The following is a 16,552-nucleotide window of genomic DNA, read 5'->3' as shown; positions in this document are numbered from 1 at the left end:
ACTCTTCTCAGATGCCACATGTCAAAAAAAAAAAAATCCCAATATTTACAGGCATCTTTGCCCTAGCCATTACAGGGCTGGGAAGCCCTCAGATACCCGACTCCTCAGGAAATTGGAGTGGATTTGGGGAGAACAGTTTAAACAAGGAGAAGTCAGACAACCGAATTTGAATAGCAGTTCAGGTGACAATGAGTGCAGTGTTCCCACTGTCACAGATGAGTCAGGTTGAGATTGGGGCTCCTGCTGTATGCATGAAGGGCCTGAGGTCACTGCAGAAAAGACATTTCAGAGGAGTAGACAGGGCCATCTGGCAGGCTACCATCTCTGCTGCTGGCCTGTGCTTTCTGTCAGATTGAGGGCTCTACCCTGAGGGTGGAGCTCTGAAAACTGGGCTCATCCCCAGGCCTAGGTGCTAAGTCTGAGCCTGCTGGTAAGAGATGGAAGGAGAATTTCTTCCAGAAAATGGTTGTGAGAGGTGTGGGAGCTTCCTGCAGGCACAATGATGGTCTGGCCCCTCCCCATGTTTTCCCGCCCATCCCTGCCAGCCATGCTCAGAAGAGGCCTGTCCTGCTGTGGGGCTGGAGGTGGTTCTCAGGAGCTGGGGTCCTGCAGTGGAGCCTGGGTTGGGCAGCCACCAGGGGCGTGCGTTAGTGCACAAAGTCAATTAGAGCATGTGCGTACCGGGTCCTGCTGATTTGATTTAGGACGAAGGAAAGCTTCAGTAATGTGCAATTACAAGGAACTTAATGGGCCTTGATACCAAATGCAAGTTCCATGGCACCTAATACACTTTGATGAATTGCTCATTATGTGCGGTGTTGGAATAGCCTCCGTAAAGATTAATAATTGGATAATCGATACAGAAATTCAATCTGGGGGTTTTTCCACTCCAGGGTCAATATGTGCTCGAGATCACGGCATCTCATTTGCCTGCGTGTTCCGGACTCTGCCCACTCTCTCCTTCCTCTTGTTTCGAGTGAGGAGTCTCTGAGGGGACTGCTGCTGATGGCGCCCTCCGCATGCTTTCTCTACAGAGCTCTTCAGAGTGGGAGCAGGCTCTATGCCTGGTCAGTCTTATTGGCTTGCAGGGTTTAGTGGCTGGGCAGGTCTGCCCTCAAGGTGGCCTTGGTTGGGTGAAGAGGGGACACACACTATCCCTGAGGAACCACATGACAAGAGCTGTGACAACACGAGGTGCCACCAGAATGGGGCATAGGCAAGTAGCCTCTCATAAGGTGTCCAGGAAGACACAGCAGGAGTGTGGGCACCCTGGGCCGAGCACCACCATAGGGAGAAGTGGCCTCAGAGTCAGAAGGGCCTTGTGAGGGTCTCAGAACTCCCACGAAGGACCCTAGCCCTCAGAGCTCCATCTGGGAAGTCCTGTCTGTGGTGCAGGGCAGGAAGGACCTTGAGGGGAGTTGAGACCAGCAGCAGGGAGCCAGCTAGTGAGGTGCTGGTAACCAGGTTGTGCTCAGAAAGAAGCACCAAATTGGAGCTCTGCCTGAGCCTCCACTGAGTCAGGACTGAGGCAGAACAGCCTCAGGCTGTGTGTGCTAGAGCCAGGAGTGGGAACTGAGAGAGACAGCATCCATCCTTGAATGCACAGGGTAGTGGCAGCAGAGACACAGGGAAATCAGAGGTCATAGGCCTCTAGGCAGAGCAGGCCCTCTCTCAGCAGTGACTGTGTGTCTTGGGCCTGAGCACCCCTAGTGAGGCTTCCAGGGGAGGCAGACCTTAGCAATGGATAACAAAAGTGAGCACCAGCAAGGGTGGGTGGGAAGAGAGGAGGGTGGTCCAATGTACCATGGCAGACATCTAGAGTGTCCTGAAATTGAACCATAGACTCTGCTCTGGGAGTCTAGAAATCAAAAGTGTGTAGCAAGATTTGTGACTCTGCCACTAAGACTTCTCCACCTCCTCCAAATTAGACAAGTTCCTAGTTATTTACAAACACAAAAATAGCCTAGTGTGGTGTCTCACACCTATAATCCCAGCATGTAGGAGGTGGAGCAGGGGTCACACTCGCCATCCCTGGCAGGGTGGACTCAGATGGCTATAAGACAGGCTTCGTGTAAGCATAGACTCACACCTGACCTGTGCCTCTCAGTCCGAGGCCTCCAGGACTTGTAGGCATAGAGTAATGCATTAGGAATTTGCAATATTTTACAATAGTACTGTAAAAGCCACTTACTGACAAAAGATGAAGATCGGCACAAATACTATCTTAATTTCTTTCTCAACATCTTATCTAGTCCTGGGCAGCTGTGCCACCCGAGGGGCAGGTTGACATCTGTACTGGGGGATTCAGACACCGAGTAAGACACAGTTTTTCAGGACTTGTTCTTGGTGGGTTTTCCTTTTCTGCATTTTCACTCAGCTTCATGACCACCTTCCCCAGCACCTGTATCATCCTCTGCACATCCTGGAGAACTGTTAGATATCCCCGAACTTCAGCTAGTATATCACTTTTAGTATTCTGCTTTCAGTTTTTAAAAATTAGTTCCTAGGACTTGACCAGTGTTTAGCATATTTTGAAAGTGGGGGAGTGTGCTTTCTTTCTCCCCCTCCCACCCCTAGGACGGGGACAGGGACATGGCAGCCATGGAGAAATGTGTTTTCTGGCAGATTTCTTCTTAGACTCTGAGATGAGCCTGCCTGGCTCTCCTCTCTCCTCTGTCCAGCCCAGTACCCCTGTGTTTCTGTGGTTGTGGATCACCCAGGTCCCCTGGTGTTGATTCAGCAGGTCTGGGTGGCCTGGAGTCCGTGTGCCTCCCTCCGGCCTCAGGGGATGCACAGTATGGTCTCTGGGCTGCAGGAGGAATGAGGAGGCTGTGGCTTGTGAAGGCCCAGCCACAGACTTGTGCTAGATCTGAGATGATTGTGGACCTGGGCTCAGTCCATCAGGTGGAGTCTGTGTGCTGCCCCAGAGCCCAGTCAATCACTGGCTTCCTTCTTCCTGGGCTTCAGGAGCCGTCTTGTAGTTGGTGTTGATCTTTAAGTGCAAGTGTCTCCAATGAGCAGAGCAGATCAGTGGTGGGCACCCTCACTCCACATCAAGGCAGACGGTATGACCACACCCATTTCATCTGCCCCACTCAGATGCTTCTGAAAGTTGTTCAACATTAAACTCCTGGCCTCTTTCACTGCACACCTGCTTTGAAGTGGCCTTTTTTTTTTTAACTGAGCACAAAGTTGCTGATAACTCCTAGGGTAAGGTAAGGATTTAGCTCAAAGTCATAAGGCAGGTTCCACTTCCATGAGCACAGGCACCAGGATCCCTGAACCATCTCCTGTGTCTTGTTTGTGAAACCCAGTGTGCGACACCTGGGGCTGATGAGGGCACGCGGCAGGTGTCTCCCCAGGACCCTGGGCAGGAGCCAGGCTGCTGGAGCCTGGCTTCCTCACCTTGCAGCTGACCCTTTGGCCCTCTCATTACTCCACACTTCAAACGGTTATATGTGAACCTGACTATCGTCTCCGATACACTGCAAAGAGGGTGACGAGCCTTTTGATCAAAGACAAGGATCTCATGCTGAAGTGGTCTGAGGAAGAATTCTGTCTCCCTACCAGAGTGACAGAAAGACGCAAAACTTAAAACCCACGCTGGTCACTCTTCTCCAATCCATTGATTTTATCTTAATTAAAAGGACTTTTAATTTAAATTTTTTTTCAATTCCATTAATTCTGTTTGAACGATGATTTCACAACTTGGGGATTCTACATTTTACATTTTCTAACAGCACAAAGAAAGCCTGGAAAAATGCTTGTTGTGGTTTAACGATCCCGGTGAGTGACTGCTGAATGGGAGTTTGGCAGGGGTGAGACAGAACGATGTGGAAACTTTCCCCAGCCTGCATCGGATGGAAGGCCAGTCCTGTGGAATCTCCCGCCACGTGGCCAGCCCGCGCCCTGCCTCGCTGGAGTTTCCACCCGGGCGTCGGCGTACTCGGAGTTCTCGGCTAAATAGGGAAGCAGCCGCTTACGGTGGTAGGAAAGTCACTGCCCTAATGGCTGACAGTCCGCATAGCACGGAGCTCATCAGCGCCAGCCCCACTCCAGATGGAGGGTCATGTTTTATTAAAACCATGACTTGTTGTCAGTCAGCCCCTCTGCTGTCCCATTCTCTCTGTCCAAAAATAGCAGGCCCTGAGGTAGTGGCTTATTATGATTAAAAGATAAAAATAAGTGAAGGCTGAGATGGGACCAGGAAACCAAGGTAGGCGAGCGCTTGCTTTTTAATGAAAGTCGAGAGGCCAGGCTATTTCTACTCTTTCCCAAAGCATCTTTGAGAAAAACCAGAAGCAGAGGAAGCGTTAGGCATGCTGCAAGTCTGCATTTTCAGAGTTGGCAGGGGTCAGGATCCACTCGTAGAAAAACCCTACGTGCTTAGCCTGGTTCACGTACACGTCTCAGCCCTGAGGTTGCTGGGGCTGCTGGTCAGTGGATACTTATGGACGGGCAGATTGCCAGACACAGGGCTGGTGGCAGGTCAAAATGTGTACGTGTGCTGGGTGCCAATGGCTGACACCTGTAATCCTAGCTACTTGGGAGACTGAGATCGGGAGGATCACGGTTCTAGGCCAGCAAGGGCAAATAGCTCCAGAGACCCCCATCTCCAAAATAACCAAAGCAACATGTGCTGGAGGTGTGGCTCAAGCAGTAGAGTGGCTGCTTTGCAAATGCAAAGCTCTGAATTCAAACCCCAGTCCCACCAAAAAAAATACTGAAACAAAAAAAAAATGTACTTGAGAAGGAGGAAATATTCACAGGAAAGTCTCTCAGAGATTATCTCTTCTGGAGAAGTCTGAAAGCCCATGACAGATCGCTGCCTGGTGCACACGCCAAACCATGGCGCTGACAGTAGAACAAAAACTTTCCTTTCCCACTTCCTATTTTCTGATCCGTAATGTGTGGCTTGATCGTGATATTTTTTATGTTCTCAGCCCATATCGACTACGGTACCTCAAATAAGAACCAAGAAAGTTGAAATGTACATAGCAAGTGAAAAAGTCAAAAAGCTGAGTCCCCAGGAAGTCAGACACCGTAAAGAGTGGCAAACACACCAGTCACAGCCTCTCGTAATGAAAGTCCCAGTAGCGAAAGTCTGTGTGCACTAGGAGTTTCAGCCACCACCGAATGGCTTCCTTGTTCCAAGAACCGTTAGATATTGTGAACCTTTAGTACCTGATGTGGCTGCAGCCTAGAAGTTTGCTCCTTAAGAAAGGACTCAGCCTCGGGTATTTCTGGCCCTGCTGCTGCCTAAATTATTGTCCTCTTGGGTTACAACGCTAACTTTAGCTGAAGGTGTGTTTTCTGGGAAGGTGAGCCGACACTTTTCGTAATTACCTTTTAGTTATAGGAATGGGAAAGAATGTCCTTCCTGTTTTGTTTTGCTCTCTGAAATTTGATTCTGGCTTCTCTTAAAACTGTTCTTGATGACTTGAGGTCTGTGAAGGATAGGCATCTTTCTGTCCCTTGCAGGAAGTGGAATAAGGCAGCGATGGCTGCTTCTGTGCTGCCTGCCTGTTTGTGCACGGCGTGAGGCCAGGGCATTAAGTGCATGGCGTCCCTGTGGAAAGGTGGCCCCAATGCACCTTGTGTTGGGCACCGTAGGGATGGCCCAGGCTCTGCTTCCTGTCCTGTTTCTGTGGCAAGGACAAGGACAGCTCTGGGGAAAGTTCCGAAACCAGAAAAGAAATGTGACTGTGTGCCTGCCGCGAGGCAGTTTGCTGAGAGCATTGGGTAGGTGTGGCTGGTTCCTGAGGCCCAGGCACGGTGTCTTCTCTTGTGGGAGCCACTGTCGCTACTGAAGGAGCTAGATGCTTCATGCTGCAGAGTGTTTATGTCACCAAGCAGACAGTACCTGTGTCAACAGATAGGCTTTTGAAAATTAGCACCACAGTGGGTTTTTGTTTATTTGTTTGTTTGTTTGCAAATCGTGGTTCTTATTCATGCTGAACTTTTTAAATGTGAGGATTAAACATTTTTCAGGATTGAATTGATGAGCCAGAGTCCTCATTCTTTAAACCCAAATCCAGTTTCTAAGAACCATGACCAAGACCGGTGTCAGTGCACCAAGAACTTTCTAGCCCGTCTTTTCTGTTTCCTTATTCCCTGTGCTGAGGGCGCCCTGTCCCCTGCACAGTGACACTCAGGTGGCTACCCATGTATGAGACTCACCACCCACCTGGGTGCTCCCACCAAGGAAAAGGGATGGAGTGGACCCCTGGTATGAGGGCAGCAAGGCAGAGGCAGCTCAGTTGTGTCAAACCAACTTTTCCTACTGTTTTTCCCTCGATTCTCTTGGCTACATCCAAGGAGAAGTAAAGACAAAACTGATGTTTGCACTGAAATAAAAAGCTGTGCAGATATTTGCTATGATAACGACAGGTTTGCATGCACATTGTGAGGGAACTGGAGGCAGAAGTTGATGGCACAAGGTGCTGAGCCCCAGGTTGCCATCTTGAGCTGTGTGCTTGGGTGTCGGCTGTGAGTTTCAGCTCTACTTTGCATGCAGTTTAAACCCTGTGACTTCCGCCAGGCTGCCTGGAACTTTCCTTCTTCCCTCGGTCAGTAATTGGAAAGTTCACCTGAAAGTGCTAATGCCCACATGTGTCTTTCTTTCACAAAGCAAGGCAATGCAGCACTGGAGGACTTGGAAGGAGTGTTTGGGCCATTGTTGTGCCACACAGAGAGACCTGGAAAAGCCTCAGATTCCCCAGGGAGCCAACACCCTGGGCCCAGATGTGGCCTCAGCCAGTCCTCCTGCTAAGGCCTGGGAACTCCTGCATGGCAGCACCACACTCAGGGCTGTTCCCTGTCTGCCTCCACCAAGTGAGGACTGGCCAGCCTTGTCCTCAAGTAATATCAGCCTCCTAGGATCCACGTGTGCCTGCCACCCCAGCACACGGCAGGCACTCAGTAGCTGTTAGGGCGTAGGGAGGCAGGTGACCGTCACTGGTGACTTGGGCCTCTGGCCCAGAAAGAGTCTGTTTCTCCATTTGAGCTGACTGAGGACATTCCTCGAAAAAATCAGGGCTTAGGGCAGATGGGAAGACCTGGCCCCTGCCTGCTGCCTTCCCCAACATGCTTCGTACTGCACAGTCCCCAAGGCAGAGGCCTGGGGCAGGTCTTCTGAAGAAAGGCCTCAGAGCCTCCGTACCCAAGAGGCTGTTGTAAGTCTCCTGGCGATGGTTTCAATGACAGCAGGGAAGTGGGGAGATTTCCAATCTGAGAAAAGTTGGAAAGTCTTTGAGAACCGTTGGCTTCAGAGTTGTTTCATTACCATCGGCAAAAGCCCTGCCTGGGTGTGGTGGTGAATGTCTGTAGTCCCAGCACAGGGGAGGCTGAGGCAGGACAGTCACGGGTTCAAGGCCAGCATGGACTACATAGCGAGACGCTGACTCATTAGAAAATAAAAATAACACCTCCCCCCCAGGTATTTTTCTGCATCGCCTCTGCAGCTCTTTTCCTCCCAGAGTCCACTTATATATCAACTCTGATTGCAGAGCGCCCTGGGTGCAGAGCAAGTTCGGCTTCAGGCCCCGGGTTTTCCTCTGCGGCAGTTGTGTGCCATTGCAATTTGAGATGATATTATTGCCACTTTATGCAGAGTTGCTGCTGCTCAAAGCCCCTTGTCTGGCATGGCAAGAAGATTTGTGACACTGGCTATGTGAGCCAGTGAGAGCAAGGTACCTCCAACGGCGTGAATGGGAGGAGGGAGCGCAAACCAGGTGGCCAAAGGCGTTCATGGCAACAAGGCGCCACATGGATGTGCACTTCAAAAGTGATTTCTTGCTGCAGCCTGGGTCTTCTCTGTCTTCCTTTCAAAAGAAGACCTTGGTTATGTGAAGGTGCACAGATTTCACCAAGGGAGGGTGCACAGCTCATGTGTGGATGGCAGAGTTAGTTAGGAATGAAAAGATACTGTGGGTGCAGGGGAAATTAGCCCATCTGTGAACTTTTTAGTTTTTATTTTAAAAAAGACTGAATTCCTCTTTCATTCAATCCCAGGCCCGTATGTAGAGGTGGGTATGAGCTTGGGCCTGTGGCCGTGAGACGGGGGCACACACACAGCCTGTGTGCCCATCCCAGGTTATAACAAGGATTTCAACTACCACACGCACTTTAGAAAAAAGCAATAGTTTCCACCTTAGGAGCATTTTAGAAAAAATCAAATAAAAGGGAAAAAACCCTTCTTATTAAATTGAATTGTGGTCTAACAGCTCGCCACATCCTGCCGAGGACATCTGACTAAGTGGTAAAGGTTCCTCTTTCAGGCAAGTTGAGAGGGTCACATGTCACCTGCCGCTCAAAACACCTCTATAAAGAGAAGCCTCCTCGTCGATGGAAAAGCTGAATAAGAAGGTGGAAATTATCAGTGGAGGAGAGGCATGGTGGGAACCGTGGGTGTCACCCACAGCCCCATCAGAGAGAAAGCCACCATCAGAACCCAGGCAGTGTGGGCTGATTAGGACCTGGAACTGTGACCTCATGGAAGAGAGAGTGGTGACGGGAAAGCAGTGGGGGCATTGGGTCCTTGGCCAGCCACTGGCCAGCCTGTTGTCCACCTGCGAAGAGGTGTGGCATGTCTGAGGAACAAGCACCCCTCTGCTGTGCTGGCAGTGTGCAGAGCATCACCCTGTTCTCTTTTCTGGCCATGCAGCCTCAGCAGTGTGGACAGCTGAATGGTACGCCATCATAAGGCAGATTTGCCTGCCCTGCTCGGTGCCATGGGAACCTAGAGAAGACCCTAGAGGGTGTTTGCACTTGCATGATGACTCGTGATGTGCATCTCTGTGAAGTCCAAGCCATGGTGATCCCACCTGTGAGGCAGGGACAAGAATAGGATCCACCCACGTAGCACTTCCGGCCCACAAGCTGTTAGGGAAAGCAGCTGGTCACTCACCTGAGTCTACCTGAGCTCTCCTGAGAATATCAATGCCAGCCCCAGACAAGGCTGAGAAAGCAGAGTAGCCACATGGTGGCCCACTGTAGCGGCCAGCTAGGGACCCACATGACTGGAGTCCCACCAAGTGGTTTCCCCATCTAGCCCTGGGCTCTCCCTTTGAGGCTCAGCACCCCAGTGGGCAGCAGGGGGAAGCCCACGGCCATGTTCCTTCCCCTTTTACCTTTCAAACAGATGTTGTTTTCCTGTGGTCTGCAGGACCACAAGTGAGCAGAAGACTTGCAGGTGCTTTGCCTAATTCCTGCATCCCATCCGTCACTGGGACCCCTCAGACCCCTGCCCACTCCTCAGTCACTGCCCGTGGGATGGGTTTATCTCCTCTGCTTCATCCTCCCTGAGCTCCGAACAAGCATAAAACCCTGGCTGTCTTCATGTAATGCATTTAATATTCTCTCACGTACTGGAGAGGGTTAATTCGAAAGTGTCTGGAGCTCATGAAATCTCTCCTACCTCCCCATCATGGTGTTTCTCATCCCTGGAGACGTCTTGCCCAGGCCTGCCTGCCCACCTGCCTCCAGGGGAGGGTCACTGGCCATGGAACCTGGATGGAGGTGTTCATCCTGACTCTACCCCTACCTGGAAACCTGTTCTGAGGAATCAGCATTGGGGTCCATTGTGTCCAAGACTTAGGGCCAGTGTGGGACAAATTGGACACCCCAGCAGCCACTCGCAGCTGTCATGTACAGAAGCAAAGGTGAGGCAGAGCCATCGAGTCTGTCGTGGTGTGTCTCTACCCCGCACAGGAGTGGCCCTGCACACACACAGCTCTGAACCTTGTCAGGTATGCTGAGCCCTCCTCATTTAGGCACCAAGGAGTCCTAATTACAGGCAAGCCTGTTTCCTCCTTTAAAAAAAAGAATCCCCTAAAGAAGGTGAAGATTGGCCATTTTCCTTTGTCAAAGGTTCTTTGATGTGGCAACAGTGAGGCAGTCTTGACAAAAGGCTAAATGATTGAGGGGAGAGAAGACTGTAGAGTCTCTCATTCCAGAGCCTGGTGCTGGGGGAGCTGAGCACAGAATCAGGCACTGGATGAGCACAGCATGGTCAGCAGGAGAACTATGGGAAAAGGCCCTGTGGTTTCCGGCAGGGACGGGTGACACGCCGTGCACAGAACACAGCCGTCCTGTCCTCCTTGGGTCCCTGATGCTGGGTGCTTCTCAGGCTATAGAGGGCCTCACGCCTACACTCCAGTGTCATGGAAAGTGCCGGTAGCTAAGGAGCTGCCCGTGTGCACTCCGGGGACAAGTTGAGTCCTGAACACGAGTCCCCGAACAGTCTGTGAGCACCTGGGCCTTGTTCTTCCTCATTAGTGACTGTGAAGTCACAGGGCCAGAGGGAGCCTGCCTTTCTTCTGGTGTTTTCCAGACTGAAGGCCAGAGCCCTCTTCAGAGGGCCTTGTATGCTGGCATCCCACGGTCAGGGAGAACTGGAATCTGCACAGAGGGGCAGCAAGTGGTCACCTCCCAAGGACAGCTGGCCCGAACACTTCTGTGGCTTCTGGCTTTGTTAGAGGCCTTGGATCCGGAGGGCACAACCCCAGGACTGTTTAGCAAGCTGTCCTGGGCAGGGGCATCAGGAATGGCAGGGACCGGGTGGTGGGAGTGGGGCCCTCGCCCTCGCTGGTCTCTTGCCAGGCAGCCCCATCGGGTGAGTCCGAGTTCTGTGTGTGACCAGGCTTCCTCCTGTTATCAGTCCCCATGACACAATTCCTGATTCTCCAACTGCATTTTATTATTGTTATTCTTAAAAATATTCCCGGGGGGGTGTTGAAAGGGAGTGAGGGAAGGCAGTGGGTGATGAAATACACGCCCACTGGTGGCTCCAGGAAGCCGTCCTCAGACAGGCTGGGCTCTGTGAGCACAGCTAGCTTATCTGGGCACAGACACTCCAGACCATGGCAAAGGGAAGCCCGGGCAGTTCCGTGATGTCAGCGCGGGCTCCCCACCTCCAAACTGTTAGGAAAATGGGATGTGGTGACAGCCGCCCTGTGACATTTCCAATCTCAGTGCCCATCAGTGTCCGGGTAGAGGGAGGCGGGGAGGAGAGGGGCTGTTGTGTGGCTCACTGGCGATGGCCTTTGCCAGGTTCTCTCATTTCCTGTCCATCTGCCAAAAATCACACACTGATGGTGACCATCACTGGCCTGTGGGGGACACTGTGACCTGACCTTCTACAGAGAAACAAAAATGAAGGACCCCAAATGAAGACAGGCCTGGGGACCATGGTGGATTCTTTGGCCACTGACCTCGCACCTGGAGAGGCTGAGGTGTGCCCATGGGAGGTTTCCCAAATTTGGAAGCAACCCTGTGTTGACTCCTGCCCTGGGGAAGGTATGCCTCAGCATCTGTGGGCCCCGTCATCACAGGTGGGGCAGCAAGGCACCCTGGAGCCCACTCTCACCACATGCTGGGCTGGAGCCAGGAGGAGCGGGGTCCTCACAGCTATGCTAGGGGCAGGAGAGAGGTGCCTTGGTATAGGCTGCATGAATGAATTCGAAGCGCTGCTGATGGCATTTCCTCGCGCTCTGTGTACGGGTCTGCAGTCGAGGGCAGCCCCTCTAATTCTCTCTCTCCTTTTTTTGCAGTAAATGAAATCATATGCAATGACCTGTCCAGCGCAAACCCCCACTCGTAGTCGGCACGTCGGAGCTGGCGGAAGCCGTGTGGAGTCGGCTCAGCGCAGACAGCTGGCTTCAGCAAGCAAGAATTTGACGAAATAAACTGAATCCACATCTGGTACCACTCAGAACTTCCAACTTACTGACTGCTGGGAGCTGAAGACTTATGCCATGAGTACAAAGAGGAGGGAGGGAGGAGGAAAAGGGAAGCCGCCACATCTCCTGAAGGAAAAGCCATCTCAAGAAAACAGAAGGGCTGGTGGCGAGGCCATGGGCAGACACTGGCCCTCATTGGAAGGGCCCATGTGGCAGTTCAACCCTCTGCCACCCCTGGATATTCGTGCTGGAAGTGCCTTATTTACCAGACCACGGGATCAGGGCATTGTGGAAGTAAGCAGGAGAGTATTTGTGGAGCAAAAGCTATAAAAACACTTCATTAGGAAGCTTTAGCCTTTGCGTAAATTAATAGAGTTCTGGCAAGCTAGGGGTTGTGAGAGAAACCCAATAGGACTTCCTGATTATTTCCAACTCTGCTGGCTATCCTACACTTGCTGCTTCATGCAGTGAGTTACGGCGGTCTTCCAGTGCCCGATTTGTCGCTCATCACAAGACTCCTTCCTTTGTGTGACTAAAACCGTAGGACTGTTCATAGCAGCATGCTGGGATTTTCGTTTTTAATCTGGCTTTGAACACAGCACAAGGAGTTGAATAGCACAAGATAGGGTACTGAACAAAAAGGAACCCTGTCTGTCACAGGGCGATCTTGGGTTTGCATGTGCGTACATAGATAGGTATATATTTATGTGTCAGTAATAAGTGGTGAAGAAGGAGACAGCAGGGGCTTCCATGTTAGCAATAACCAGTGTCCATCTTGGAGAACGCACCTACGCATGCAGCCGTGGCTCTCCAGCGCCTTCCGTCAGGGTCTGTGGCCCCTGTACAGGCAGGCGGCGTTTTCTTGTCTCGTGTCGCTTCAGCGCTTTAAAACGCCAGAGAGCCGCGCTTAAATGCCCGTAGGTTACCACATGGCAAAATCAGAAAGTAATTGTAAATAACCGTTACAAAAGGAGTGTAATATATTTGTTCAATTATAAGGTTATTATTTCACAGAAGCCTTATAGCTCTCTGCTTCATCTAAGAAAACAATTACCAAAAAAAAAAAAAAAAAAGTTTTCATATGCAGGGAGTGTTTTCAGATTAGTTACTGGTCGCGGATAGGCTGGTGTCGGCTTTCCTGCTGCATTTGTACAATTAGCTGCTTATTACAACTGCTAGCAATGACCTATTAGTTATTTGGTTTCATGTAACCAAAAAGCATGGTTTAATTAAAACATGTTTAATGACTGTGCCTTAGGAGTTAACGCCCCCTTATGGAACATGCCTGAACTGCACCCGTGGGTGGAGGTTGCAAGTTAGCCACAGATGTTAGTAAGTCAGAGGAAAGAAGAATCTTCAGAATATCCCTCTATGAGACTGTATCTCACCTTTCTAACTCACAGGAATAAATGAAAGTCCAAAGCCATATTTGAACGTCGGCACACAACTGCCAAGACCTGCCGTGCTGTACAATTAGGCCCTGGCCTGCCCTCGGGCTTCCTTCTGCCTCAGCCCAGAATGTACCCTGTATTTAGTGTCCTGGAGTTGCGTGAACCATTCTTAGTAGACCATCCTAGGAAGGGAGGCGTTTGATATTGGTGTCAGCTATCTTTGTAATTAGAAAATGGATCCAATAAAGCAGTATTATTTTTTTTCCTTTTTCTTTCTTTCTTTTTTTTTTTTTTCTAGATAAGCTAGTCTGAGAATGACTCCTTACTTTATGGGACATTTCTACTTTGTTCTCCCCACATGTGTGCATGTGTGTATGTGTGTGGTGGGGGAGGTGTTGTGAAAATGCCTTATGAAGGTGAAGCCAGCTGCCCACATGATCTTCTAAACTCAGAACAAGTCCTGCTCTAGAGTTGCTCTTTCTGATGCATTTAAAGAAAAACCTGTCAGAAATAAGTGAATTATTTGGGGGAAGTTCTCAAGCACTCTAAACAAAGCACTTCAAAAACACTCATCCAGTGCAGTGGGGAAGAAACTTTTTCTCATGCCAAATATTTTTGCTCACAGAGATGTCCTGGGTGAGGCTTGGCCACCCACGCACTCCTGTGCGATTGCACGGTTGCTTTGAGAGAGCTTGTCTGTGCTGCACCCGGGTCCCCTGCCATCTCTCTCTCCCACCCACACCTCTCCTTCAAACTTGGGTGGGAAAGAGTATCACGCCATCCGCAGACTGAAGCAAAACCTGGACATCCATGGGAACTACCATTTATGTGTCTCTGCTGCTAGTACTTTCTAAAACAAAAATTTCCTGTTTCCTAAGAGTTTGCAGATTGACTCCGAGTATAAGAGAAACCACCTTCACCTAAAGCAAGGCATAGGCATCTGCCCCATGACCTTTCTTTAAAGTGAGCTCAAAAGGTCGCAGGCCCTGGCCAAGAGGAGTAATTCAGGAAGGACAGCGGAGGGTGTGGGTGGATTTCACATTCAGAATCTCGCTCAAGCTCCCTGTGTCTCGCTCTTGGGGTGCCGGGCCAGGAGGCTGGGGAGGAGGATAGCTTTGTGCCACACAGGAGAGGCCTGAGAGCTATGCCGTTCACTGGGAGTTTTGTAGGCCCCATTTTGTCCAACCCCAGTAATAGAATTTCATGTCCCCAAATACAGATTTACAAAATGATGGATGGATTCTGCCTGGGGGGCCAGGTTTCTGCAAATAACCCTATTCAATAGTTTTGTGCCTTTTAGATTGATTTTGAGTAGTGAGGAAAATGTGAAATAAGCCCTCGCTTCGTTTCTAGCAAGGAGGTTGCACAGACCAGGAGGAAGCCACCAGAGTGGATGTGTGGCCCCCACGTTCCCCAGAACCTAGGCTTCACTTCCCAGGATGCCAAGGGACCTCTGTGTGTTCAGCACTGGCTGACCCTCTGGAGTGCCGGCACTTTCCTGGTGCTCACAGGTCTCTTGTAGTGTCATCCTCAGAAGCCTTGGGGACAGAAAGGTTTTCCTAGGCTTGTTTACTGTGAGGAAAGTGGGAAGCAGAGCCAGGACAAGCCTACATCTTCTCTCCTGATCTAAGACTGCAGGATAAAAAGCAAATCTGATAGCTCCCACAATTCTCATAACCAAGTAAGCAGAAGTCTAGATGTGTGGGATCCAGCTACTACCCATGGGTCTTAGGACGTAGGCAGCCAGGGTCCCCACTGGTTGGCAAGGCCCACCTGCCCCTCTGGCCTCACCGAATGCACACTGCCCACCTTGGGGGCACACCCTCGTGGATGCCAGTGGGGTGTCTTCTCAACATAACAGAGTTTTGAAAATGTGATCCATATGAAGTCAGGAAACTGAGTTGGAATTTGTGTGTCTGTCAGATCCTGCAGGGAGGAAGCCAAGATAAAGGACCTTGTTCATAGAAGTCCTTGGTCCATTTTTCTTATTGTTGAAATTGAGATGAAATTCACATCAGCTGGGATGAACCACTTTATTTTTTTTTAATTTTTATTTTATTCATATGTGCATACAATGTTTGGGTCATTTCTCCCTCTTCCCTCCGCCCCCTCCCTTACCCCCCACCCCACTCCCTCCCATACCCCCCCTTACCCCTCGCTACCCAGCAGAAACTATTTTGCCCTTATCTCTAATTTTGTTGTAGAGAGAGTATAAGCAATAATAGGAAGGAACAAGGGGTTTTGCTGGTTGAGATAAGGATAGCTATACAGGGAGTTGACTCACATTGATTTCCTGTGCGTGTGTGTTACCTTCTAGGTTAATTCTTCTTGAACTAACCTTTTCTCTATGGGTTGAACCACTTTTAGAGCATGGAATGCAGGGACATTTTGCACATTCATGGGGCTGTGTGGCCCCCACCTCTGTCTAGTTCCAAAAATATTTTAGTCACACCAAAAGAGAAGCTCACACCCATCCCCTGCTCTCCCAGCCCCTGACAGCCACGAATCATCTCTGTTTCTGAGAACTGGCCTGCTCCAGACACTTCCCTGAAGTGAACTCACTTGGTCCTGAATGGGACACACATGGTCCTGAATGGTGACCCACCCCCAGGATCCATTCCCATGGCAGCCTGGGTCCCTGTTTCATGCTTCCTTCCCACCTAGGGCCAAACCACGCTGCATTGTGGCTGCACCTCGCCTGAGTGGCTCTCACCTGCTGACGAACCTGGCTGCTGGGAGATACTGCTGTGAAATTGCTGTGCCTGAGATACTGCAGGCACAGTGTTTGGTCACCTCCTGCTTTCAGCTCTGGGGTAAACGCTGAGGAGTGAAGCCCTGGTCATAATGACAACTGAATGCAGGTCTTAAATTATCCATGCCTGAGACAGACCCCAGCTCACTAACCTAATTTGGAATTACATATGTGAAACACATCATATTTATCATTCTTTATGCCAAAAAAATTAAGTTAGGTCCAAGATGACTAATCATTTGCTTCGACGGAAGCAGAAAGCAGACCCACGCCCGCCTGCGACGGCTCCCAACAGAGCCTTGGGTTTCTGCCGGGAAGCTGGGATCACAAATTTGGATGAGTGTGAGTCATTCTTATGGTGCCAGCTGAGCTCCTGGTGACACTCCTCTTAATTCACACACAAATGAACATGGCCCAGAGAAGACCTTCACACCCAGGGCGAAGTTGACCCTGAGAGGCAGAGCCACTGCAGATCCCATGCGGCCACCACTCTGTTATGGGACCCCATACCTGACTTTCTGCAAATAAAGCTTAGAGCACTCCCAGTTTCTAGGTTGTGTGATCAGAAAGCAGTCACATGTGCCCTTGGTCCTGTTCCTGGAACCAACCGTCTTTCAAACATGGGACCTGTCCCTTCCCCACGACATGACTGAGTAGTGAGTTTCTGCTCAAAGTGCCAAAGTGAATGGAGGGAGCCCTGGGCTGTTCTGTTACTAGTGGACTTCATT

At 50.5% G+C, this 16,552-nt stretch overlaps 1 protein-coding gene across 3 annotated transcripts in view; it reads left to right on the top strand.

Annotated features, from left to right (window-relative positions):
• The window catches only part of Nfatc1 (nuclear factor of activated T cells 1), a 110,342-nt gene extending 97,005 nt beyond the window's left edge, over positions 1 to 13,337 (top strand). For all 3 annotated transcript variants that reach the window (XM_074069601.1, XM_074069604.1, XM_074069602.1), the window contains exon 10: positions 11,553 to 13,337. In XM_074069601.1, coding sequence (XP_073925702.1) covers positions 11,553 to 11,602 — 50 coding nt within the window. In that variant the 3' untranslated portion in view covers positions 11,603 to 13,337. The remainder of the gene's footprint in view (positions 1 to 11,552) is intronic.
• The last annotated feature ends 3,215 nt before the right edge of the window (positions 13,338 to 16,552 follow it).

This window comes from Castor canadensis, chromosome 4, assembly GCF_047511655.1.
Source record: "Castor canadensis chromosome 4, mCasCan1.hap1v2, whole genome shotgun sequence".
NCBI lineage: Eukaryota > Metazoa > Chordata > Mammalia > Rodentia > Castoridae > Castor > Castor canadensis.
The sequence above is the reverse complement of the archived record's forward strand: the minus strand, read 5'-3'. Positions and strand labels throughout refer to the sequence as shown.